Raw genomic sequence first — 27432 nt, 5'->3', positions numbered from 1 at the left:
TTTTTGAATTTGGATTGGTTATTAATGACAAATTTCATAAGTGAATATATGTATTGCAAAGGTACTGCGAATATCCTGAGTTCCTTAAATAAATATCTGCAAGGTAATCTTGGGTGGGCTCCAGCAATTATTCTGATTACATGCTTTTGTTCAATGAATACTTTCTCTCTTAATGACGAATTGCCCCAAAATATGATGCCATACGAAAGCAGTGAATGAAAATAGGCATAGTAGACTAACTTACTGATATGTTTATCAACAAAATTCGCAATAACCCTAATAGCTTAAGGAGCTGAACCTAACCGATTCAGCAGATTATCGATGTGTTTCTTCCAGTTCAATTTCTCATCAATGCACATACCCAGAAATTTTGACTAGTCTACCTTAGCAACAGACTTCTGTTCATAGTCTATATTTATCAATGCTGTTACCCATTTACTGTACAGAATTGTATAAACTGTGTTTTCTCTCAATTTAGTGAGAGTCCATTTGCGGAGACCACTTAATAATTTTCTGAATGACATTATTTGCAATTTACTCAGCTGATTCTTGCTTCTTGGGTGTGATTACTATATTTGTATCATCAGCAAAAAGAACTAACTTTGTATCTTCATGAATATAGAGTGGCAAGTCGTCAATATATATTAAGAACAATAAGGGACTCAAGACTGAACCTTGTGGGACACCATTCTTGATACCTCCCCAGTTAGAGGACTCTGCTGGTTTTTGTAGATTGTCTGTACTGTTAATTTCAACCTTCTGCATTCTTCCAATGAAGTATAAATTAAATCATTTGTGCAATGTCCCACTCATACCACAATGCTTAAGCTTATCTAGAAGAATTTCATGATTCACACAATCAAAAGCCTTTGAGAGATCACAAAATATCCTAATGGGTGATGTTCAGTTATTCAATGCATTTAATACTTTATACCAAATTCTTGAAGAAGTAATGTATTCGAGAGTAGCATCACATATTTGTAAAAATGAAGTACTAATGATTTGCCAATTTGGTTTTCAGAAAGGCTTTTCAACGGAAAATGCTATATACACTTTCACTGATCAAGTCAGAATTAATTATCTGACTTGATACGTGAAAGTGTATATAGCATTTTCCGTTGAAAAGCCTTTCTGAAAACCAAATTGGCAAATCATTAGTACTTCATTTTTACAAATATGTGATGCTACTCTCGAATACATTACTTCTTCAATAATTTGGTATAAAGCTGTCAGAATTGAGACTGGGCAGTAGTTGTTAGCATCACAGCTATCCCCTTTTTATGTGATGGTTTAACAATAGCGTATTTCATTCTATCTGGAAAAATTCCCTGTTTCAGTCAGCTACTACGTATGTGGGTGAGAATCCTACTTATTTTTTGAAATGCCATCTGTTCCATACGAGCTTTTACATTTGAGTGAATTTATTACTTTCCTAATTTCAGTAGGAGATGTGGGCTGAATTTCAGTTTTATCAAATTGCATAGATACTGCTTCTTCCATATACTGCCTTGCATTTTCTAATGAATAACTGGATCCTATTTTCCCTACAACATTTAAAAAATGACTATTGAAAATGTTTTATACTGACTTTTTGTTAACAAACTTTTCATTGAGTTTGATAGAAATACAGTCTTCCTGTGCTCTAGGTTGAACTGTTTCCCTTTTATCAATATTCCAAATTGTTTTAATTTTAGTATCACTTGTGCTAAGCTCAGACATAATGCATATACTTCTGGACTTTTTAATATCTTTTCTTAGTACAGTGCAGTGGTTTTTATAATGTTTCACGATTTTGGGATCATTACCACTCCTAGCTATAAGATATATTTCCCCTTTCTGTTTACAAGATACTTTTATCCCTTTAGTAAGCCATGGCTTTTTACATAGTTTCTTACAACTATGTTTCACTGTTTTCTTAGGGAAACTGTTTCAAATATGCCCACAAAGGTATCATGAAATAGGTTAAATTCTAAATTAGCATCATGTTCCCTGCACACCTCATCCCAATTTAACTGTTGCAGGCTTTCCCTAAAATTTTGAATTGTTAAATCGTTAACTGAACACATTGTTTTGGAGGGCTTTGCATTACTGTATGGAACAATATTATATACTGTAACTAGCTGTGTGTCATGATCAGACAGACCGTTCTTAATGGGAAAAGTTTTTATTTGATTAAGTTTATCTCAGTCTAAGAAAACATTATATGTTAGTGTGCTGCTTTCCTGTACTACCCGAGTAGGAAAATCAATAACTGATGTCAAATTGGAAGAACCAAGTAATACTTCAAGGTCAATCCTTCAATCGGATTCTTTCAGAAAATATACATTGCAATCCCCACAAATAATAATTTATTCTATTATTCTATTAATGGGATAGCTTCCTCATTGGCAATAACATAGCCTACTATAGATATAGTGCGCCTAGCACTACAAGTAAATTTATCGACATATTTAGGAGGGAAAAACCTATTTGTTATCGTTAAGTGGTTGAAGCAAGAAAAATCTCTTAACTGATTTCCATTATAGTTTATCTTATGTTCTCCATGTGGCTCCGCTATTCCAAAGAAAGCTCCTGTTGAAAATGCAGGGCTTTACTAGGCTTACCCATCGCTGTAGTAAATATAAGGCTGAAAAGAGTGCAATCTCATCTGTTTAGCTGTTCCAGTCTTGACCGAAAATGGTATTACCAGTAAAGACATCTACATGAGACTACAAGACTCATGCATGGAAAGATGTTCCCCATCACGACGATGTGTGGTGACCCTGCGAGGACGTTAGTCACCGCAGCAATGGGATTTGCCGCGACTGAGTCTGGACTTTCTGATGGAATTCCTGGAGTAGTTTTCCTAGTACGACCTGACAGCTGTTTCCTGCGTTCCTGTCCCAGAGTTGTGTGTGTGTGTGTGTGTGTGTGTGTGTGTGTGTGTGAGACGCGGTGGATCCGTGCGTGTCGGCAGTGGGGTGACCGTGACCAGCGCACGTCCATTTATTGGCCGTAACTTATTGAGTCGTGGCCGGCAGCTGGCGGGGAACCCACAGGGGCCCGTCCCTGCCGCGAGCAATACATCAGCAGCAGTCACTGGCGGCCATTTCCGTGGCCTTGCTCGCCTTGCGACCTTCGCGAAACCTGGGACGCCATTCCGTCCTGGCGTTTCTTATGTGTATGTCCTCTGCATAGATCGTATCATTTAAAGAGACAAGCGCAAATACGATGTTCAGTACTAACCATCCGAGAAGATGGCTGGAAGTATAATTTTTTTTTTTTTTTTTTTTCAGAGCAGCGAGTAGCTCATGTGTCGAGAAACTACCGCTGTTCAATGTTGGGTAGAGGCAGGAGATAAGCCTTTACTACACATGTTTCCAGTGTACATGCACTGTGTTAGCTTATCTACGTGCAGTCTTATGTGTCTGACATTTTTTAACCAGGCCATGTTCCAGCTATCAATGGCGAATTGTCGGTTTGGGCTTTCAGACTGATGCGTTTTTTATTTTCCATGCATTTTGCCTAGATGCTACTGGAGATTTCCGATTATCAATTTAGATTGATAATTCCTAAAGAAATGGATGTGTCGTCGCCATAGAGGGCTCTTTTTTCTAACTAATTTTGTGTGGCACGCCACAGCCTCCCGTACTCTCCTCGCCATTTCTGCTTCGAACCGCCCTCATTTCTTATCCTGTCCATACACTAAGTTTCACAATCCTACTATTCTACCGCATTCCAAACGTTTCGATTTTTTTTCCATTTTTACCACAGCCCACGAGTGACTTCTTTACAATGTTTTACTCCAAACGTACATTCTCAGAAATTACTTCCACAAAATAATCCCTTAGCTGCCCAATTTCCACTGGGAAGTCCGCGGCTCGTGGTCTTGCGATAGCGTTCTCGCTTCCAGGACACGGGGTAGTGGGTTCGATTCCCGGCGGGGTCAGGGATTTTCTCTGCTTCGAGATGACTGGGTGTTGTGTGTCTTTCATCATCATTTCATCCTCATTCACTCGTAAGTCGCCGTAGTGGCGTTAAGTGGAGCGGCGGCCGAACCGCCCCGCGAGGGGTCTCCCGGCCACCAATGCCATACGCTCATTATCATTATCCACTGGGAAATCGCACACTTTAGTCCTCCTAGTAACACTATGCCGGCCGCGGTGGCCGAGTCGTTCTAGGCGCTTCAGTCCGGAACCGCGCGACTGCTACGGTCGCAGGTTCGAATCCTGCCTCGGGCATGGATGTGTGTGATGTCCTCAAGTTAGTTAGGTTTAAGTAGTTCTAAGTTCTAGGGGACTGATGACCTCCGAAGATAAGTCCCATAGAGCTCAGAGCCATTTGAACCGTTTTAGTAACACTATGTTTAGGAGAAATCTAGACCGTTCAGTTGTTACACAGGAGGTCGTGTGTAGCAGCGAATCTAAATTACTACGTGCGTGTTTGAAACAGAGCCCATTTCCTGATTTTCCTGCTCCGCTCACCTATCGTAATCGCGAAACAGGAGTTTTGAAGGCAGATCAGACGTTGCCGCTCGATGTTTATGTCTGTCGTCGCGATTTTTTATTGATTGTTGGTGGTTGTTATTTACTGCAAAAGCACTTTTTTCATATCAGTGTAATTTATATGGGCACAATGGACACAAATACTTGAAACCCCATTCGGGGATCACGTCTGGTACTCACTACATTTTCAGCAAATATTTTGTAAACTGCATTTTACAAGATATAGCTCGATAACAGAGTCTTCCTTTGAAAGAGCTTGAGAGTATCGTGAATGCCACAAACTTCTGGGATCCTGACTGTGAAGTCGATGGTAACAATGGTTTCACATTAATTGTGGAATAGCCTCCAGAACGGGTCGTTGCATTTAAAAGATACTGACGACACTATCGATGACGAAGAACCAATAGTTCCTGTAGGTACCGAAATTCACTGTATGGCAGAGAAGGATGAATCCCCTGTGAACTTGGCCGTACTATCGACAAGGTAGTGCATCCACACAACTTCCCAAAAACCGAAATGGTTTTTAAATTCGAAGTTGAACGAAAACAAAGAAAGTTACTCAGAAGTGTGCGGAAAATCGGATGCTGTAAAGATAAAAAGAAATGATCTCGTTAGCGAAATCCAAGGGAAAAACCCGGTAGAGTGTTTTCAGAGGCAGTTTGATGATTCAACTGCCTCACACATTGTCCAGCAGACTAAGACTTCTGCCACACAGAGGAACAAGCGTATCTTTCAGCTTTGAAATGCATCAAGAAATCCATTGGAACTCTTCCTTTTACCTTCTTTCTAAAGAGCATTTCTGTTGATGTGTGGATGGTGGCATGGACATCCAATGCATGGGAAAGTACATGGTTTGAAATCAAGCCGTTTCTCGATATCAGCCACAACAGGGAGCTCTCAGGTATTTTAGCAGAAGAACGGGAAAATCTTTTCAAGACTTACCCATTCATCGTCGACAAACTAAACCGAAAACTTTCTGAAATTTGGCATGTACTCTATCTGAGCAATGATGAACAAATGGTTCGATAATACAGTCATCACTATCTCAAGCAGTTTATATATGGTAAATCCGTCAATTTTGCGGTCAAGCAGTCGGCGATCTACTGCTCAGAAACAGTCTGTCGATTGGCATATGGAGATGTCTAATTGCAAAGGAAAAGAATCCAGGAGATGATAATACGAGCCTGTCTGGTCTTGGATCATAGGTTGTGTTGAGAATGAGTTCTATTTTTAGACACCAAAGACGCACAAATTTTAGTTTTGCAGTTTCTTCAAGGGGTTTTCTCTGATGAAACTTTCAACAGGATGTACAAGTGCTCCACTTTTACAGACAAGGAGACGAAGAAAAAAGACCGTGGAATACCTGCCTACATGTATGATTCATAAAATGAAGTTCTGGGTGTCACTTGGACTGAGAACAACTATTATCCAATCATGAAACCACTGAGCCTCTCTCACAAGTGAAGCTATGGAGTAGGGCAGAAAGGAAGTGTGTTTATACCGCCCAACCTAAATTGAACATAGAATACAACAAGCATAAGTAAGGAGTGAACAAGTTGGATTAGAGCGACAAAAAATACAGAATAAGAGATAAAAAATAATACTTCCCTTTGCTAAGAAATGTCGTTGCCGTAGTACTGGTGAAATCTCATGTGCTGTTTTGACTCTGCGGCTTATCGATCATATTCGGTTAAAAAAATCCCAGCGCAAAAGTGAATTGTGACAGAGCCATCAGCAGGCAGACAAGAGTGTTATGCGTTGCAAAGCAAAGCAAGGCCAACAGGCATTGCGAACAGACCCAGCTGGGCGCGGTATAGTATGTGGCTGATGCTGTAATATATTAGTGGAAGGATAGAAGACTTTCCTCACTTGCCATCACGAAAGTGTTTAGAGTACATGCCCTAAACGAACATAGTCTGGAGCTTATAAGCACTCAGCCATTCGTGCACAAAATTATTCCAATCTCAGTACCACAGCCCACAGAATGAGCCTGTGACACCTGGAGCGACATCCTGGAATACTGTATGGGCTCTGCTGTTTGACCGTGGGATGGGGCAGCCAGCCCTGAGTTAAGAGAGCAGTCACCGCCAGAGCATATAGTCGCCCACTTGCTCGAGGGAGGTCACAGCCCCCTCCGCGGTGTTGACAGCTGCACTCCCATGCTGTCATCACGGTCGCAGCCAGAGACGTCACTGACAGCGGCCTTCGAGGGATTCCACTCGCGGCTCCACAATTTCCGCTATCAGCAATGCCAGACGTCTATTGTTTCGCATAAGAGGCAACTGGACGACTCCACCAAGCTATTCCTGAAGTACTACGGGCCGAGGGTTGGAATAAAAAAGTTGATTAAACAAATCTACTGCCGACAAGATGTTTCATTTCACTCTCCACAGTTGACAATCCAAGAGTCATCCAAAACCTCGTTAAAGGTAACATTTCCCTACTGCAACGGTGGTTACCAGGACTTGTTTCTCTCTCTTTCGCCAATATTTGATCCAGAAAAGACAATTCAGATATACTTCGCCAACTTCTCAAGCAAATATGGTATAGACATTAAAATATCTGGAAAACACAATTTTCAACGCACAGGAATAAGCAAACAGAGGAAACATACACTATGTAAGAACAATGTAAGAAACCAATGCTAAAAATGGGATACGGGACCACGAATGGAATTCTTTCAACAATGGCATCGAGAATAGATTGGGAGGTGTCACGATCCCCTCTCGAACACTGGCCTAAAATTTGTAATTTCTCGGCAGTACTTGAAAATAGGTGTTTGTCTTAAAGTTTGGTTGCAAACGAATAGTAATAAAGAAAAATTTTAAAAATTGATACTTAATGGTTGGTTGATTTGGGATTGTACCTTTGAAAGGGCATGAACCACTTCATTCCTCATCCTTCGCTGATCAGATGGGACCTATGACCTCGCTGTTTGGAGGGGACCAAACAGCGAGGTCATCGGCCCCATCTGATTAGGGAAGGTTGGGGAAGGAAGTTGGCCCTACCCTTTCAAAGGAACCATCCCGGTATTTGCCTGCAGTGATTTAGGAAAAATCACTGAAACCCTAAATCAAGATGGCCGGACGCGGGTTTGAACCGTCTGCGAATGATAGTCCAGTGTGCTACCCACGGCGCCACCTCGCTCGGTGAACAACTTGAAACGATCACATAGATAATGTAGTGCGAAATGCAAACCAAAAACTATGTTTCATTGGCAGAAAAAAGGTCTGCTAAAGAGACTGCCTAAGCTTGTTCATTCTCAAATAGATTACTGCTGGCTGTATGGGATCTTTATCAAATAGAACTGACAGAGGCCATTGAAAACGTTTAAAGCAGGGAAACTAGTTTCGTATTGTCGCGAAAAAGGGGAGAGTATTTCACGGAAATAAGTGAGTTGAGGTGGCAATTATTAAAACAAAGGCAGGATCGTCTCAAGAAATTAGAATCACCTCCTTCCTTCTCTGTATGAGGAAATATTTTACTGTGGCCAATATACATAGGAAGACATGTGAGAAATCAGAGCTAGTATGGAATGATTCAAGAGTCCATTTTTCCTTGTACGCAGCTAGCGGAAAGGTAGGGAAATAGTCTGCAGCTGGTTCGAAGAACCCTCTGCCAGACACTTAACACTTTGTCGTCCGCACGTCTCGTACAAATTTATTCGCTTGGCGCCGGCAGCGCTAATTCGGATTACTTGGCTTGTCGCAGGCCGTTCTTGACGTTATGTGGAGATTATAATTTGTTAACATTTTACTAATCTCATCGTTAGTTCTCATAAGTTCTCAACCATATTCCCCTACTTTCATGAAATTTCGAAGATATACATATGTAAATAAACACAAAATTTGTTTGTTTCGTATATTTGTTTATTTGCATTGTCTTTGGTATTTAGTATTTCTCTTTCATATGATATGCAGAAAAACAAAGATGTAATGCAACCCGACAAAACTTGCACATTAAGTTTGTTGCTTTTTTGTTTTGTTTTGGAACATACATGGCAGTTTCTTCATTACGTTTCTTCGTTTCGTAAATACGTAGGCCTATTAGTTGTTGATGCATTATGTGACCGGAAAGTCTGTCAACCGGATCATGATGAGACGTACGCGATGTAGGGGCAACCTCCAAGTTTTGCTCCCGCATTCATCGTAAATAATCGTATCGTCTCTTTCCTCTGCTATGATGAAAGTGCTCAAGTACTTATGAAAACAAAAAAAACTTGATGACGTGTCTAAATTATTGTTACCTAAACAAAACACCAACAGAATGCAAAAGATACTAAAGTGCCGTCGTTGGCCACTGAGTGATACTATGCACACGACACCACTGTGGTATCACCGGCCCCTGAGCGATGCTATGCACAGAACACCACTGTCGCCAGCCACTGAGCGATACTATGCACATGACACCACTATGGTGTCGCCAGTCACTGAGCAGTAGTATGCACACGACACCACTGTGGTGTCGCCAGCCACTGAGCGATACTATGCACACGATACCACTGTGGTGTCGCCGGCCAGTGAGCGATTCTATGCACACGACACCACTGTGGTGTCGCCGGCCAGTGAGCGATACTATGCACACGACACCACTGTGGTGTCGCCGGCCAGTGAGCGATACTATGCATACGACACCACTGCAGTGACGCCGGCCACTGAGCGATACTATGCACACGACACCACTGTGGTATCGCCGGCCACTGAGTGATACCATGCACACGACACCACTATGGTGTCGCTGGCCAGTGAGCGATACTATGCACACGACACCACTGTGGTGTCGCCAGCCAGTGAGCGATTCTATGCACACGACATCACTGTGGTGTCGCCAGCCAGTGAGCGATACTATGCATACAACACCACTGTGGTATCGCCAGCCAGTGAGCGATACTATACATACGACACCTCTGTGGTGTTGCCGGCCAGTGAGCGATACTATGCACACGACACCACTGCGGTGACGCCGGCCACTGAGCGATACTATGCACATGACACCACTGTGGTATCGCCGGCCACTGAGTGATACCATGCACACGACACCACTATGGTGTCGCTGGCCAGTGAGCGATACTATGCACACGACACCACTGTGGTGTCGCCAGCCAGTGAGCGATTCTATGCACACGACATCACTGTGGTGTCGCCAGCCAGTGAGCGATACTATGCATACGACACCTCTGTGGTGTTGCCGGCCATTGACCACTATTTCGCGCACGACACTACTGTGGTGTCACCAGACGGCAGAGTGTTAAGTGTGAATTGCAGAGTAGTCATGCTGGTGTAGATTCAGACGTAAACGTCAAGCACAAAAATTGGGCATGCGGTTCGTTCCTCGCAGCACAGCACACGGTGACTGACCTGCTTGGTGATGAGGACGACGAGGAGGATGTAGCCGTTGACGAGCAGCCCCAGCACGTTGACCACGGTGAGGGGCACGCCCAGGGCGAGGGGGCTCATCACCGCTTCCCTGACGGTGGGCCGCTCCTCCTGAAACACCGACACCGCACCACCAGTCAGGCACCTCTGTTGCACAATCCCGTCTTAACAAGTACTGCCTATCGAAGTCTTTTGAATGATCACACAACTCATAAACAACTGTGGCCGGGCCATGTGCAAAGATCACACTGCATCCATGCTCCTTTTGACTGACGATCTGATGCCCTCTCGAATGCCGCCAACCAGTGCTCTAACTTAGCACTAAAAGAAGAATACTTAGTCGTGTACCTCCGTCGTTCTGGACACAGACGGGCAATGGGGAGCACCCTCTGCCATGTGGCATCATTTGGATGCGGTATGGATTTGCATATGGTCAGTACACCGCTCTCCCGACCTTTCTCATCTTCGCAGACCTTGGAGCAGTTACTTCTCGTTCAAGTAGCTTCTCAACTGGCATCACGAGTCTTAGCAGACCACGTTCCATTCCTTCCAGCAACGAAAAATCCTTGGCAGCACCCCAGGTCCGCTGCACGGCAGTCAGCAACGCTGACCACTCGGCTACGCAAGTGGACAAAAGAACTAAACTAGACGTTACTCAAGGGCGTGGTAACGTGGACATTTCTTATAGGTGATGCATCCTTATTATGGTATAGTTATGAACCATTAATAACGGAAATAATGACATTACTGACGAGTTACGGAGGATGCATCGTGAATTAATTTTCTCTTTGCACCGGAGTGTGCACTGTTTTGAAACTTGCTCCAGGGAGTTCCACAAGGCAAGCAACATAACTTCTCTAAGGTTTGGAAGGTAGGAGAAGAAGTACTGGTGGAAGTAAAGCTATGAGGCAGTATTGTGAATCCTGCGTAGACAGCTTAGTCGGTAGAATACTCGTCAGGAAAACGCAAACAATCCAGATTCGTTTACCGAAACGTGGATGAAAGTACGCAGTAACAGGAAGAAAAACGATCTGGTAAATATGCGTCCACAAAGCAGCCGTTTGCGAGATAATTGTGAATGTGGAGTCGTCTGCAACAACACAATATCCAGTGCTGTATCCAGGCGTGAGTCACAGCATGTATCATCCTGAATAGTGACTCTATTCTCCGGGCAGTGATCAGCCTCAGGGAATTCAAACAGCAGCGAAGTTGTTGTTGTTGTTGTTGTGGTCTTCAGTCCTGAGACTGGTTTGATGCAGCTCTCCATGCTGCTCTATCCTGTGCAAGCTTCTTCATCTCCCAGTACCTACTGCAACCTACATCCTTCTGAATCTGCTTAGTGTATTGATCTCTTGGTCTCCCTCTACGATTTTTACCCTCCACGCTGCCCTCCAATGCTAAATTTGTGATCCCTTGTTGCCTCAAAACATGTCCTACCAACCGATCCCTTCTTCTAGTCAAGTTGTGCCACAAACTTCTCTTCTCCCCAATCCTATTCAATACCTCCTCATTAGTTACGTGATCTACCCACCTTATCTTCAGCATTCTTCTGTAGCACCACATTTCGAAAGCTTCTATTCTCTTCTTGTCCAAACTGGTTATCGTCCATGTTTCACTTCCATACATGGCTACACTCCATACAAATACTTTCAGAAACGACTTCCTGACAAATCTACACTCGATGTTAACAAATTTCTCTTCTTCAGAAACGATTTCCTTGCCATTGCCAGTCTACATTTTATATCCTCTCTACTTCGACCATCATCAGTTATTTTACTCCCTAAATAGCAAAAATCCTTTACTGCTTTAAGTGTATCATTTTCTAATCTAATCCCCTCAGCATCACCCGATTTAATTTGACTATATTCCACTATCCTCGTTTTGCTTTTGTTGATGTTCATCTTATATCCTCCTTTAAAGACACTGTCCATTCCGTTCAACTGCTCTTCCAAGTCCTTTGCAGTCTCTGACAGAATTACAATGTCATCGGCGAACCTCAAAATTTTTATTTCTTCTCCATGGATTTTAATACCTACTCCGAATTTTTCTTTTGTTTCCTTTACTGCTTGCTCAATATACAGATTGAATAACATCGGGGAGAGGCTACAACCCTGTCTCACTCCTTTCCCAACCACTGCTTCCCTTTCATGCCCCTCGACTCTTATAACTGCCATCTGGTTTCTGTACAAATTGTAAATAGCCTTTCGCTCCCTGTATTTTACCCCTGCCACCTTCAGAATTTGAAAGAGAGTATTCCAGTTAAAGTTGTCAAAAGCTTTCTCTAAGTCTACAAATGCTAGAAACGTAGGTTTGCCTTTTCTTAATCTTTCTTCTAAGATAAGTCGTAAGGTTAGTATTGCCTCACGTGTTCCAACATTTCTACGGAATCCAAACTGATCTTCCCCGAGGTCCGCTTCTACCAGTTTTTCCATTCGTCTGTAAAGAATTCGCGTTAGTATTTTGCAGCTGTGACTTATTAAACTGATAGTTCGAGCACCGAAATAAGTGGCAGAATTATTCTTCTGTACTATCAAGTCCGCTCTGACCATATACATCTCCGTAGACTGGCTGAGCGGATCATTGCCATGTCTGGGCTATGCACTGACGTACGCTGTGTGTCGAACTCCTCCGTGGGAGGAAACTGAGACGGTCACTCCGTCATGTCGCAGCAACAGCCAACGGCGGGAATGTGCTGTTAGCAAGATCGCTTGCTACTGGACCGCCTCTTCGAGAAATTTTCACAGCAGTGCGTCCAGCATGCCGCACCTGCGCCCACGCTTTAACGTCCGTTGTCTGCCGCCTGCTTAATACAGACACGCTGCACTTCGCTTTTTATGATTAATGACCAGCGGAGAAACGCTCCAGCAGGAATAGGCAAATATGCTCCTGTTTACAAGACCCTGACAGTGAAGTGGCGTACCATCTGCCTCATTCTAGCTTCCTTAGCGCCCTTAAAAATATTTTCAAAAATTATGGCTTGCAAACATATTTGCGCTCTCTTTAACATGCAACTTACATTCCTTAACTATAGCGCGCTCACACCCAGTAGACCATCATTGTAAGTGCCTCATATCCATCCACTCACTTAGCCCAGCTCACTGTCTCTCCAGCTGCCACTGTCCCCTCTCACAGTCACAGTCTCCTTCGTCTTGTCCTTCTGCTACAGTCTCCTCTCAGTGCCATTATCTCCCTCTAGCTCTCTCTTTCTGCTACTATCTCACTCATTCCTTCCCTCTGTCGCCGTCACTTCTCACTGTCACTGTTTCCCTTCCTCCTTGTCACTGTCATAGACACTCTCTCTCTCTCTCTCGTTATCATTGCCTCTCATCCACTTCCACTTTCTCCTTCTCATTATTCCTCTCCCACTGGCTCCTCCACTTTTTTCCTAGCACTGTTTTGTTACTGCCAACTAGGTTTCACTGTTACTGTGTCCCTCCATTTCTCTCATACTGCCGTTCTCTCTATCGCTCCTTCTATACCATAACCACTGTCTACTGTCTACTGTCGCCCAGCATTTATTACATTTTAGCCTCTTTACACTACATTTTCGCCTCACACCGGACTTTACGTGCGTATTTTACATGTACAAGTAGGCTATCTTTGAATCTTTGTATCTCGGCAATGGATAATGATGTCAATAAATTTTCAAGATTGTGCGAGGTGAGGATACTAGGTTAACACAGTAAAAAATTTCAGCCCTCTGCGCATAGGGATCTCTAAATCCGTGGCTCCGTCTTGGTACCCTTTTTAAGGGTTTTCTAAGAAACCTCACATGAATCAATGCTGCCTCGGTAAGGCCATTAATTTTTTTTTTTTTTTTTTTTTTTTTGAGTCATCAGTCTTCTGAATGGTTTGATGCGGCCCACCACGAACTCCTCTCCTATGCCAAACTCTTCATCTCAGAGTAGCACTTGCAACTTACGTTCTCAGTTATTTGCTGGACGTATTCCAATCTCTGTCTTCCTTTACAGTTTTTACCCTGTACAGGTCCTCTAGTACCATCGAAGTTAACAGATATCCTACCATCTTCTTCTTGTCAGTGTTCAATGTTTTCCATATATTCCATTCCTCGCCGATTCTCCGGCGAACCATCTCATTCCTTACCTTATCAGTCCAACTAACTTTCAACATTATTCTGTAGCACCACACATCAAATGCTTCGATTGTCTTCTGTTCTGGTTTTGACACAGTCCATGTTTCACTAGCATATAATGCTATGCTCCAAACGTACATTCTCAGAAATTTCTTCCTCAAATTAAGGCCTATGTTTGATAGTAGCACACTTCTCTTGGCCAGGAATGCCCTTTTTGCCAAAGCTAGTCTTCTTCTGATGTACTCCTTGCTCTGTCCTGTCTAGGTAGCAATATTCCTTAACTACTTCTACTTCGTCATCACCAGTCCTGCTATTCAGTTCCTCGCTGTTCTCATTCCTGCTACTTCTTATTACTTTCGACTTTCTTCGTTTTACTCTCAGTCCATATTTTGTATTCATTAGACTGTTCACTCAGTAGATCCTGCAGTTTCTCCACTGTCTTGTTAAGGATATCAGTGACAGCGGCGAATCTTTCACTTTGAATCTTAATCCCACTTCTGAGCCTATCTATTATTTCGATCATTGCTTCTTCTATGTATAGATTGAACAGTAGGGGGGATAGATTACATCCATGTCTTACACCCGTATTGACGTATTAGATACCGTTATCGGCTTACAATAGCCCCAAAATATATCACTGCTCCACCGTGTATCTACTGTTTCCCTAACAATGGGCAACGTGTAAAATTAGAAAGAGATTTAATCGAAAATTTTACATTTCAAATACGTTTGTATTATGCAGTGTAATACATTGAAGAGCCAAAGAAACTGGTACACCTGCCTAATATCGTGTAGGACTCCCGCGAGAACGCAGAAGCCGCAACACGACTTGGCATGTCTGAAGTAGTGCTGGAGGAAACTGACACCATGAATTCTGCGGGGCTGTCCATAAATGCGTAAGAGAGCGAGGGGGGTGGAGATCTCTTCTGAACAGTACGTTGCAAGGCATCCAATATATGCTCAATAATGTTCATGTCTCGGGAGTTTGGTGGCCAGCGGAAGTGTTAAATTTCAGGAGTGTGCTCCTGGAGCCACTCTGTAGCAATCCTGGACGTGTGGGGTGTCGCATTGTCCTGCTGAAATTACCGAAGTTCGTCGGAATCCACAATGTATATGAATGTACGCAGGTGATCATACAGGATGCGTACGTACGTGTCACCTGTCAGAGTAGTATCTATACGTATCAGGGGTCCCATATCACTCCAACTGTACATGCGCCATACAATTTACAGAGCCTCCACCAACTTGAACAGTTCCCTGGTGACATGCAGGGTCCATGGATTGATGAGGTTGTCTCCATTCCCATACACGTCCATCAGCTCGATACAATTTGAAACGAGACTCGTCCGACCAGACAACATATTTCCAATCAACAACAGTCCAATGTCGGTGTTGGGCCCAGGCGAAGCGTAAAGCCTTGTATCGTGCGGTCATCCAAAGTACACGAGCGGACCTTCGGCTCCAAAAGCCCATATCGATGATGTTTCGTTGAATGGTTCACACGCTGAGACTTATTGATGGCCTAGCATTGAAATCCGCAGCAATTAGCGGAAGGGTTGCACTTCTGTCACGTTGAATGATTCTCTTCAGTCGTCGTTAGTTCCGTTCTTGCAGGGTACTTCTCCAGCCGCAGCCATGTCGGAGATTTGATGTTTTACCGGATTCCCTGATATTCACGGTACACTCGTGAAATGGTCGTACGGGAAAATCTCCAAATCATCGCTATCACGGAGATGCTGTGTCCCATCGCTCGTGCGCCGACTATAAAATCACGTTCAAACTTACTTAAATCTTGATAACCTGCCACTGTGGCAGACACTTGTTGTCTTATATAGGCGTTGCCGACCGCAGAACCGAACTGTTTATTACTTATCTCTGTATTTGAATACGCATGCCTATACCAGTTTCTTTGGCGCTTCAGTTAAGTTCGTACTGTAGTCATTGGCGTCTGTCACCTCATCATCATCATCAGTTATCTGCTATATTAGCAGATCCTTTGCCTCTCCATTTTCTGCGATCCATTGCTTCCTTCTTAAGGCTGCTGCATGTTGTACCGTCCATCATGTCATCCAGTATCTGGAATCTCTTCCTTCCTCGCTTCCTTTTCCCTTCTACATAACCTTCTAAAACTGTTTTTATCAGTCCGTCATTCTTTCTTAATATATGCCCAATCCAATTTCTTTTTCTTCTCTTTATTACATCTAGTAACTGCCTTTTCTCTCCCACTCTTCTCAGTACCTCTTCATTTTTTACTCTGTCCATCCAACTTATTCCTTCTATCTTCCCCCATGTCCAGATCTCAAAAGCCTCCAGCCTTTCTCTGTCTTTTTTCCTCATAGTCCATGTTTCAGCGCCATATAGAAGAACACTCCATACAAGACATTTTATGAGTCTCTTTCTGAGTTCCCTGTCCATACCGCTGCAGAAGATTCTCCTTTTCTTATAAAACGCCTCTTTTGCCATTGCTATCCTTGTTTTAATTTCTGTGGTGCACTTCCAGTCGGTGTCTATCCTGCTTCCAAGATACTTAAAATTTTGCACCTGTTCTAGTGTTTCTCCATTCAGCACAATTTTTATTTCCTTATTTCCTTCTATTGCCAATACTTTTGTTTTATTTGTGTTAATTTTCATTCCATATTTTTTTCCGTTAGTTGCAATGGTGTCCACCAAATCCTGTAATTCTTTTTCCCCTGTGGCTAGAAGGACCATGTCATCAGCAAATCTCAAGCACCCTACTCTTCTTCCTCCAATTTCTACTCCTTTGTCATCTAATGAGCATTGCTCAATCATATTTTCCAAGTACAGGTTGAAAAGAGTAGGTGATAAACAGCATCCTGGTCTTACTCCTTTCCCTAGTCTGATCCAGTTTGTACTTTCTCCTCTCACTTTAACCGAAACTTTTTGATTAAGGTACAATGAGTTTATAAGTCTTCTGGTTTTCCAGTCCACTCTCTTTTCCCTTATAATAGTCGCCAGCTTGTCCCAAACCACATTGTCAAATGCCTTTTCTAAATCGATGAAGCACATACATAGGTCTCTTCCTTTTTCAATAAACCTTTCTCCCAAGATTCGTAGGAGCCCTATAGCATCTCTGGTGCCCGTATTCCGTCTAAAGCCAAACTGCTCCTCGCCGAGATTCTCCTCTATTACTTTTTCAAGTCTTTTATTAATTATTCTTAACATCACTTTGGCTGCATGTGAAATGAGGCTGATTGTCCTGTGCTCGCTGCATTTCTTGGTTCCTTGTTTTTTCGGCAATGGAATCATTACTGTTGTCAAAAAGTCCTCAGGCCATTCACCACTGTCATACACTCCTGGAAATTGAAATAAGAACACCGTGAATTCATTGTCCCAGGAAGGGGAAACTTTATTGACACATTCCTGGGATCAGATACATCACATGATCACACTGACAGAACCACAGGCACATAGACACGGGCAACAGAGCATGCACAATGTCGGCACTAGTACAGTGTATATCCACCTTTCGCAGCAATGCAGGCTGCTATTCTCCCATGGAGACGATCGTAGAGATGCTGGATGTAGTCCTGTGGAACGGCTTGCCATGCCATTTCCACCTGGCGCCTCAGTTGGACCAGCGTTCGTGCTGGACGTGCAGACCGCGTGAGACGACGCTTCATCCAGTCCCAAACATGCTCAATGGGGAACAGATCCGGAGATCTTGCTGGCCAGGGTAGTTGACTTACACCTTCTAGAGCACGTTGGGTGGCACGGGATACATGCGGACGTGCATTGTCCTGTTGGAACAGCAAGTTCCCTTGCCGGTCTAGGAATGGTAGAACGATGGGTTCGATGACGGTTTGGATGTTCCGTGCACTATTCAGTGTCCCCTCGACGATCACCAGTGGTGTACGGCCAGTGTAGGAGATCGCTCCCCACACCATGATGCCGGGTGTTGGCCCTGTGTGCCTCGGTCGTATGCAGTCCTGATTGTGGCGCTCACCTGCACGGCGCCAAACACGCATACGACCATCATTGGCACCAAGGCAGAAGCGACTCTCATCGCTGAAGACGACACGTCTCCATTCGTCCCTCCGTTCACGCCTGTCGCGACACCACTGGAGGCGGGCTGCAAGGTGTTGGGGCGTGAGCGGAAGACGGCCTAATGGTGTGCGGGACCGTAGCCCAGCTTCATGGAGACGGTTGCGAATGGTCCTCGCCGATACCCCAGGAGCAACAGTGTCCCTAATTTGCTGGGAAGTGGCGGTGCGGTCCCCTACGGCACTGCGTAGGATCCTACGGTCTTGGCGTGCATCCGTGCGTCGCTGCGGTCCGGTCCCAGGTCGACGGGCACGTGCACCTTCCGCCGACCACTGGCGACAACATCGATGTACTGTGGAGACCTCACGCCCCACGTGTTGAGCAATTCGGCGGTACGTCCACCCGGCCTCCCGCATGCCCACTATACGCCCTCGCTCAAAGTCCGTCAACTGCACATACGGTTCACGGCCACGCTGTCGCGGCATGCTACCAGTGTTAAAGACTGCGATGGAGCTCCGTATGCCACGGCAAACTGGCTGACACTGACGGCGGCGGTGCACAAATGCTGCGCAGCTAGCGCCATTCGACGGCCAACACCGCGGTTCCTGGTGTGTCCGCTGTGCCGTGCGTGTGATCATTGCTTGTACAGCCCTCTCGCAGTGTCCGGAGCAAGTATGGTGGGTCTGACACACCGGTGTCAATGTGTTCTTTTTTCCATTTCCAGGAGTGTATATTTTATTACATAACCTCAATATTTCTCTTATTCCATTGTGGTTCAAGCATTTTAGTATTTCTCCCGGTATTGTATCTGTACCTACTGCTTTGCCATTTTTCATTGCAGCAATGGCAGACTTTACTTCTTCCATTATGATGGTCGGTCCTTTCTCTTCATCACCTACACTGTTGTGTGATTCAAGTTCCAGAGTTTCTGGTTTGCTATTTGTGTCATATAGCTCTTTTATATATTCTTCCCATCTCTGGAGGACATCGTCACGATCTTTATACACTACCTCTTCGTCTTTACTCAAAATTTCCATAGTAGCACTTCCTGCTCTGTTTTGTTCCCATGTCATAGTGTTTACTCTGTTGTATAGTAAGTCATATCTTCCTTTCCTGTCCAGTTCTTCAATTTCATCACATTCCTCTTTTAGCCATTTTTTTCTAGCCTGCTCTGTTTCTCTTCGCAGTTCGTTATTTAACCTTCGGTATATCTTTCTTGCATCTTCAGTGTTCTTGTTTTTCAATTTTCTTCTCTCCTCCATCTTGGAAATCATTTCTTGTGTGACCCATGGTTTTTTTGATCTTTTCCCTTTTACATATCCTATATTTTGCTGTCCTGCTTTAATGATTCCTTCTTTCAGCATATTCCAGTACTCGTTGGCATTATCAGGTGCTTCTTTGTCTCGTAATGTGTTTAGAAAGTCCCGAGACAGCATTTCTGTAATTTGTTCTTTGTTGGACCTTATCTTCTCTAGATCCCATTTCTTCACCATTGTCGCCTTTTTCAGTTTTTTCATTCTTATTTCTATTTCTGCCATAAGTAAGTTGTGGTCACTATTAATATCTGCACCTGGTAATGTGTGCACCTTCTTGATTCCATTCCTGTATCTTTCTTCTACCAGTATAAGATCGATTTGGTTTCTATATTTATCCCCTGGTGATTTCCAAGTGTAGAGCCTCCTCTTATGGTTCTTGAACCATGTGTTTGCCACTATCAGCTGCCTTTCCCTGCAGAAGTCAATTAACCATTCACCTCTGTCATTTCTCTTCCCAAGACCATGACTGCCTACTATGTTTCCCTCTTTCCCTTCTCCCACAATGGCGTTCCAGTCTCCCATTACTATTTTGCAGCATTTTTTATTTTCGTCCATTATTCTCTCTATTACATTGTACGTTTCCTCTACAATTTGGTCATCATGTTCTGAAGTTGGCATATACACCTGGACAATCAGTAAATCTTTTTGTGCTCCTTTCAGCCTTACACCAATAACCCAGTCATTTGCATAGTCTACATATTCCACACATTTAGCCAATTCCTTTGTCATAATCATTCCTACTCCATTAATTCCTTTTACTTCTCCTCCTGAGTAGTAGAATACATATTCATCTGACTGCAACTCTCCATGTCCATTCCATCTTACTTCAGCAACTCCTACGAGGTCCATATGATTCTTTTCCATCTCTCTTTTAAGGTTTTCTAGTTTTCCTGCTTGTAGCAGAGTTCTGACATTCCAGGTACCAATTCTCGTTTTGATTTATTGCCTCCTTTCAAGTTGTCCCCCCCGGAGATCCGAATGGAGGACTATTTTACCTCCGGACACTGATTTAACATGAGAGGAAGCCATTTTTTGTGCATAAAATGGAGACTGCATTATGCAGGGAAGATAATCTGCGGTGGTATTCCGTTGCCTTCCGCAGTTCTGGAGGCCGCCCCTAACATGGGATACAGACGCCTTTTGCAGCCGCCCGCTCCGGGTCAGACGCTGCATGAGAAGTATAGGTTGGAAAATGAAAGACCCCTAGCCCTCGAAACCTAATAGCGTCAGGGTCGGAAAAGAACAAGAGCTGGCCGAGGGTGGCCAGATAGGAAAGATAAGAGCGAGGAGCCTGGCATAAGTAAGTGGAAGCAATGCCAGGACTCAGCTCGGGGCCCCGTGGTCGCCAGCCACGTATCACTAGGTGTGACTCCCTGTCACCTACAAATTCACTATTATTCTGCAAATAGGCGGTTTTGGACTGATGTTTGGTGCAAGATTTCAGCTTCTCTTATTTTACACTTCCATCTGTACCAGATTTCGCTTTTAACTATGAACCACATTGTCAAATATAGTAGTAGGCTTCCTTGCTTCGTCCACTGTGTACCGTTTCCCTACCAAGGTAGCATTAGTCGCTGACTTCGTCTATTACATAGTTCCCGATCCTTTCTTCTGTCTATGCAGGGTTTATCTGAAATGAATGTAGAAAATGAGAGGGCTGGTAGAGCTGGTCGTAAAAAGCATATCCCACATAGCAACCCTTGTCCGCATCCCTCAGTCTACGGCGCTAGGCTTCGTAGAACATCATCGTGCATCGCCAAGAGGGCAGGCGCACAACACGCCGTTCGAGCTGTCATGGCAGCAACTCTGCAATGTACGATTTTCGATGTATTTGTGGCATCAAGGTAAATGGGAAGACGGGATCAAGTTTTATAACCTTTATTTGAAAACAGCCACAAAAAGTGCTCGAAATTATGCCCTCCTGCTTGAATACAAGCTGTGCAACGGGCCTGGAGTGACTGACGCCCTCTTTCAAACACTCATGGCAAAGTGGAAATTGCATCTGAGGCTGCCACGATGCGCGCTATCAAGTGCGTCAGACTAAATGGGTCTTCTTGCCCAAGAAGAAAAAAAAAAAGCAGTGGGTTTGAAGACTGTGGAACGTGCAGGCCATGCCATCGGCCTACCGCGCCCTATCCAGATGTGTGATTATATATGGTATCAAATAAGAGTTCTTACTGGATTGAGGATGGCTTGTTATTTTTGATGAAAAATCATTGACAGAGGTATAAGTAACATCAGGTGCACCTCAGGGAAGTGTGTTGGGACCCTTGTGTTTAGTGTTGTATACTGATGTAGTGGTATACAATTTCAATAACAACCTCAGACTTTTTGAAAATGACGCAGCTGTATACAAAGAAGTATTTCTAAACAATGCTGCATTAACATTCAGTCAGATCTCAGAAGTCTCCAGGATGGTGCAAAGACTGAAAACTTTCTTTAAATGTTCAGTAATGTAAAATTTTTCACTTCGAGAAACGAAGAAATGTGTTATGGTATTACAATATCTATGACTCCCAACTGGAATCAGTCAAGTCAACACGATTACCAGGGTGTAATATCCTGCAATGCGGCTAATGAAATGCTTATAAAACACCTGTGGGACGCACCCTAGAATATTAACTCAGGCTTGTGGGATCCATACCAAAATGAATTAACTGGGGATATTGAAGCTATACAAACAAGGGCAGCATGGATGATCACATGTTTGTTTGACCTACGGAAGAGCGTCACTGAGTTGTTGAAGAAACGTAACTAGCATACACTTGAAGACTGACGTCAAAAATTCAGCAAAGGCTATTTACAAAGTTTCGAAGAAATAGTGTTAAATGAGAAATATAAAAGTGTGCTCAGCCCCTTCATACCATTTATAGGGTTAACGGAAGTGCACCCAGAGGCACATGTGCAATCATTTTTCCCACGCTCCATACTCGGATGGAGTGTTAGGAAGTATTAGCACATGGTATAATTTGAAGTACCCTCTCCATGCATGTCATAGTGGTCTGCAGAAAACAGAAGTAGACAGTAGTACCGAGAACATTACACTGTAGGCTGGAGCTTGTAGCTGCTTTGGAGCATACGCACACACACACACACAAACACACACACACACACACACACACACACACACACACCCGTTGGGACCTGTATGGTGACAATTAAGCGGTGAGGGCCCTACCGTGCTGAGGTGGACGTAGCGCGACTGCTCTGCCAAAGCCTGGGGAGGGAGGTCCCAGCATTCAGTGAGGCGCCTGCACTGGCGGCTAATCTCGCCCCCACAAAGGCGCCTCCCCCCCTCCCCTGCCGGGCGCTGGAGCTCTGCGATAACTGTCCGCGGCTAGGTGGGTCCCCGTGCCTCGGTGACGACGAAGCTAATCTCCAACCACGGAACTATAACTAGCTGCCTGCCTGCCTGTCTGTCTTCACTCACCTGTCTGGTAAAATTCATTTATTTTTACTTATGGCAGGCATCTGCCCAGTTATTTGGCCAGTAAAATAATAAGAGAGGGCGACCGCGCTGGTCTAGCGGTTCTAGGCGCTTCAGTCCGGAACGGCGCGAGTGCTACGGTCGCAGGTTCGAATCCTACCTCGGGCATGAATGTGTGTGATGTCCTTAGGTTAATTAGGTTTAAATAGTTCTAAGTTCTAGGGGACTGATTGAGGCATAGCGTCGTCTACCGATCCTGCCTTGGAGGCGGTTAAGTGGGAGATGTGTCTCAGAGCTGGATAGTGACAGATGGTGACGCGAGACTGGACGCGCACGTAGTTTATGTATCAGCCGATAGAGGACAATATTGGATGGAGGACTGATTTAGTTTCGATTGTGCCCACTAGAGTGCACTAAAGTAATAAAATGTTTTTCATAAACTGTTCTAGTAGTTTAATAAAGTGTTATTATGTCTTTTTGTGTATGCAAAATGTTATAAATGTGTTTTAGCAGTATGAATGATGTGTGGTTTAAGGTTAGTATGAAGATAACTGTTTAACGAGTTATGTAGTGGGATTTAGTGTGGGAACATTTCGAAGAAGTATGGATGTGGAGAAAGGGGATTTTTGTAGAATAGATTTGTAAAGTAAGTTTATGGTAAAAGGAAAGTTAATTCAGGTATAAATAACAATAGTAAATAACTTTATGCATAAAAAAACTTCAGCATATTAGATAATAACGTCGGTAAAAAGTGCAGTCGTTAGGTTTACTACTTTGCGACTGGTTATTGATGAAAAGAGCGGACTGACGCGGGAGAATGTTGTTTTGTTATTGGCTGTTGAGTAAACTGACCAATGGTAAAGCAATATTCTTTGCGCGCCTTTCTTTGCTGGTAGAGAAGAAGTATTCTAGGGAAGAGTTGGAGCCTAGCCATGAAACAGTTCTGACGTGTGTAGTAGTAATTCCGTTGGAAATGATAAGTTGCCGGATCTAGCAGTGGATCTAGTCATACATCAAAAGTGTAGTAAAGTGACGGCATAATTTTCCCGATGGGTGTGTAGAAATTTCGGAATTTTTAAGTGAATTTTGTGATGAGAAAAGACATATATTCCGCGTGGCGTATTGAGGATGTCGCTGGCTAAAAACTGTGACTGCATTAGGTACCGACAGACTTAATATTTGGCCAGCATCCTCAACCAAAAACAATACGTATTTTTGTAGCTATTACGTTTTCCGGAAATGCAACACCATAAATTTGCTAACGTGAGTGAAAGGGATTGTGAGTGACTGTGTTAAGACTAGCACTGGCTTGGCAGTGATACTAGTTCACCTAAGTTTCAGAATATATCAATTAAGGACAAAATTTCGAACCTTTCATTTCGTGTGAAAACTTTCTCCCGAAACGTAGATTAGTGACTTTAATTGCAGCCTGGTTGACGTCGAAATACAATAAGTTTCGCTCGGCTTCCCTACTGATGATCTGCTGAGACAATGTTTACAGGTAGGTACAGGTTAATCGTAAAGGGACGGAAGGAACTTCGCCGCCTCATGATGACCTCAGAAGTTACGTCCCATAGTGCTCAGAGCCATTTAATAAGAAAGACAAACTAAACGAAAATGTTCAAATGTGTGTGAAATCTTATGGGACTTAACTGCTAAGGTCATCAGTCCCTAAGCTTACACACTACTTAACCTAAATTATCCTAAGGACAAACATACACACCTATGCCCGAGGGAGGACTCGAACCTCCGCCGGGACCAGCCGCACTGCCCATGACTGCAGCGCCTCAGATCGCTCGGCTAATCCCGAGAGGCACAAACTAAACAACTTCTTTTTTTTTTTCTTAACTCATTTCGAGGGATTGCACTCTCATTCTCCGGTGGATACAGAGGTTTACTGGTGTGAATAAAATTAAACTGCTCCACCACTATCGCCCTCTCTTTCAATCTGAAATTTCACACAACTTGCAGATATCGGATAACAAGAGAAAGCTGGTATAATATTATGGTCAAAACAAAACTGGGTCCAAAAGTAGACTCAGAAATATTAGAGAAACTGAAAGATTCTAAATACTTAGGATGCAATGAATCAAATTAGTGAAAGCTGATTTTCAAAACGGATAGAGAAATTTAACTTAGTGGCTAGTAATACTAGAGGAACTCTGTAAAGAGCAGTATGGGAAGAGATACGCTTCACATTTTTCGAAACAAGGTAACTCCCAGTTTTAATGTATGGAAATACAACTTGAATACATTAAGAGCTCAGAGTGAGATTTCTCAGACATATAACAAGATAAATAAGACCAGAGAGAAAGCAAAATATGCAAATAAGAGCAGAATTAAGAATGTCTCAAATGAAAAAAATAGGAGGGAAATGAAGTTACCAAAAATATTAGACAAATAGAACAAGAAGAGGAGATGTAGAAACACCCGAAACTGGATTGAATATCTTACGCTACTCTTTTTAACTAGGCGTAATAGGCAAATCCTAATATATCAAGAGGATGATTATGATTAGGATGACATCTGCTCCCACCTAGTTATACACTAGTAATTCTTCATGTCACTAGATTAAATATAAATGACTCCTCAGATGAGTGTGTAAATATTTCAACGGATATTCTGCGCAAATCTGAAATAAATCCTCCAGAATTACGTGACATAATCTTTGCTACTCACATATGTGTAAAACAGAATTATTTGCAATTTCAGAGCAGTTATTATAGACAGTGTGAAGGCCTATCTATGATTTCCTTTCTTTGTCACAAACTATTTCAAATTTTCTAGCACAATTTTAACCAAATTTTCTTACTGAAAGCACCACTGAGTTTTAATATTAATGAATACCGGATAAGGCATAAGAATGACGTTCTGGGTTTATGGACATGCACCACTAGCCAATTATACTCTTACAACATTTAAACTCTCAACACAGAGGAACTGGGAGGATCTTAATAAATTTGTTGCAAGAAGAAATACTTATATCGTAATCCAAGAAACCTTACAGCACCCATAAAGTACCGAAAGTTCAGCTTTCCATTCGATGGCGCGTCAGTTCTATTACACAAGCCTGGAGTTAAAACCGAAACTCTCAGTGGTGGGTATATTTGTGACTCGACTGATGACATTTTACGAAAACAGGAAATTCGTAAAGTTAACACAAACTTGTGCATTATCCCATATGTTGGCTAAATTAGAAAGCCTTATGGAATCGAAGTCTCGCAACTATAAACCGGTGTTTTACAGTAACAACAGCACAGCTGAACTATAATACAATAGTGAAGACACAATGAAACTTTTGCCACAGTTCGGTGTGTATAATTTCACTTCCAAGAATTGTGGAGAAATACATGTTGGTCGTTCAGGCAGACCTGTGGCATTTAGATTACCGGAACATGCAGAAACTTGAGAGTAGGAAAGACATAGTCAATCTCTGCAGAATATCTTTCAAAAAGAAAACCATACATACGATGTATCATGTCGTTTTACATACTGTTGATAATAGCTGAAAAATGACACTATCGGAAATACTTGCGATCAATAAACATATGGCACGCAATGGCAGCTTAGTTTTAAAAAACCCAATACAATATAATTATCTCCCCCCCCCCCTGTTAAATTTTGCAACAGTTCTGAAAATGATTAGAATAGCAAATTCTACATTCGTTTTAAGTTTTATGTTAAATGTTGCGATTTTTATATAATATGAAGACTAAACACTTCCTTTTGTAAATATTCCGTATCTCATCATTTCAAGCATCACGTGCATATGTATCAGTACTATCTATATAAGTCGCACGTCACCTTATCTATGATTGCGATATTCAGCTGTGACCCGACGACAGCCTAAGCAAGTGTTTCCTTATAATTCAGTTTACGTGTGTATTTCTTCTCCTGGATGTATTAAGTCGTCCGCCTTACATTGCACTTTTCTATAAATTAGTGGTTATTTGACACTTGATATCATTTAACAGCCGGCCGCGGTGGTCTCGCGGTTCTAGGCGCGCAGTCCGGAACCGCGCGACTGCTACGGTCGCAGGTTCGAATCCTGCCTCGGGCATGGATGTGTGTGATGTCCTTAGCTTAGTTAGGTTTAAGTAGTTCTAAGTTCTAGGGGACTGATGACCACAGCTGTTATGTCCCATAGTGCTCAGAGCCATTTGAACCATTTATCATTTAACAGTACTGATTACAAGATACGTTCCCTATTACGGAAGAGGAAAAAAAGTCCAAAGTTTACAAACTGCAATGCTTATCCAGAATGAGTTTTTCACTTTAGAGCGGAGTGTGCGCTGATATGGAACTTCCAGGCAGCTTAAAACTGTGTATAGACAGAGACTTGAACTCGGGACCTTTGCCCTTTGCGGGAAAGTGCAATGCTGATGTTCATAGGATCACAGACGACATAAAATTCTGTCTGGGTGGAAGACTTGGATCTGCTGAAAGGAGAAACAAACAAAAAACGAACGGAACTAGCAGCACGGAAAATAACTGCTCGCTGACATAAAAGTTGGAAAGTAAATCCGAATATGCCCTGACTGCGAAACTATGCCCTGTCATATAAAAAAATTTTCATCCATGATTCAAATTTAAGATCTCCGCCTGACCACAAAGAACATATAGAAATTTATCTAGGCAGTTAACAATTACTTTGCAAATGCAACGGTTTACGGTGGTCGAAGCAAAAAGAAGCTGAATCTAAGTAGGTATGAGCAATCATACCAGATATCTCACA

The 27432-nt window shown here is 43.1% G+C and overlaps 1 protein-coding gene across 1 annotated transcript in view; it reads right to left on the bottom strand.

Moving 5' to 3' along the window:
• Positions 1–27432, bottom strand: part of LOC124778838 — a 326007-nt gene that overhangs the window by 263026 nt on the left and 35549 nt on the right. The window contains exon 3 of the mRNA XM_047253671.1: positions 9842–9970. Coding sequence (XP_047109627.1) covers positions 9842–9970 — 129 coding nt within the window. The remainder of the gene's footprint in view (positions 1–9841; positions 9971–27432) is intronic.

This window comes from Schistocerca piceifrons, chromosome 1, assembly GCF_021461385.2.
Source record: "Schistocerca piceifrons isolate TAMUIC-IGC-003096 chromosome 1, iqSchPice1.1, whole genome shotgun sequence".
Taxonomy (NCBI): Eukaryota; Metazoa; Arthropoda; class Insecta; order Orthoptera; family Acrididae; genus Schistocerca; species Schistocerca piceifrons.
The sequence above is the reverse complement of the archived record's forward strand: the minus strand, read 5'-3'. Positions and strand labels throughout refer to the sequence as shown.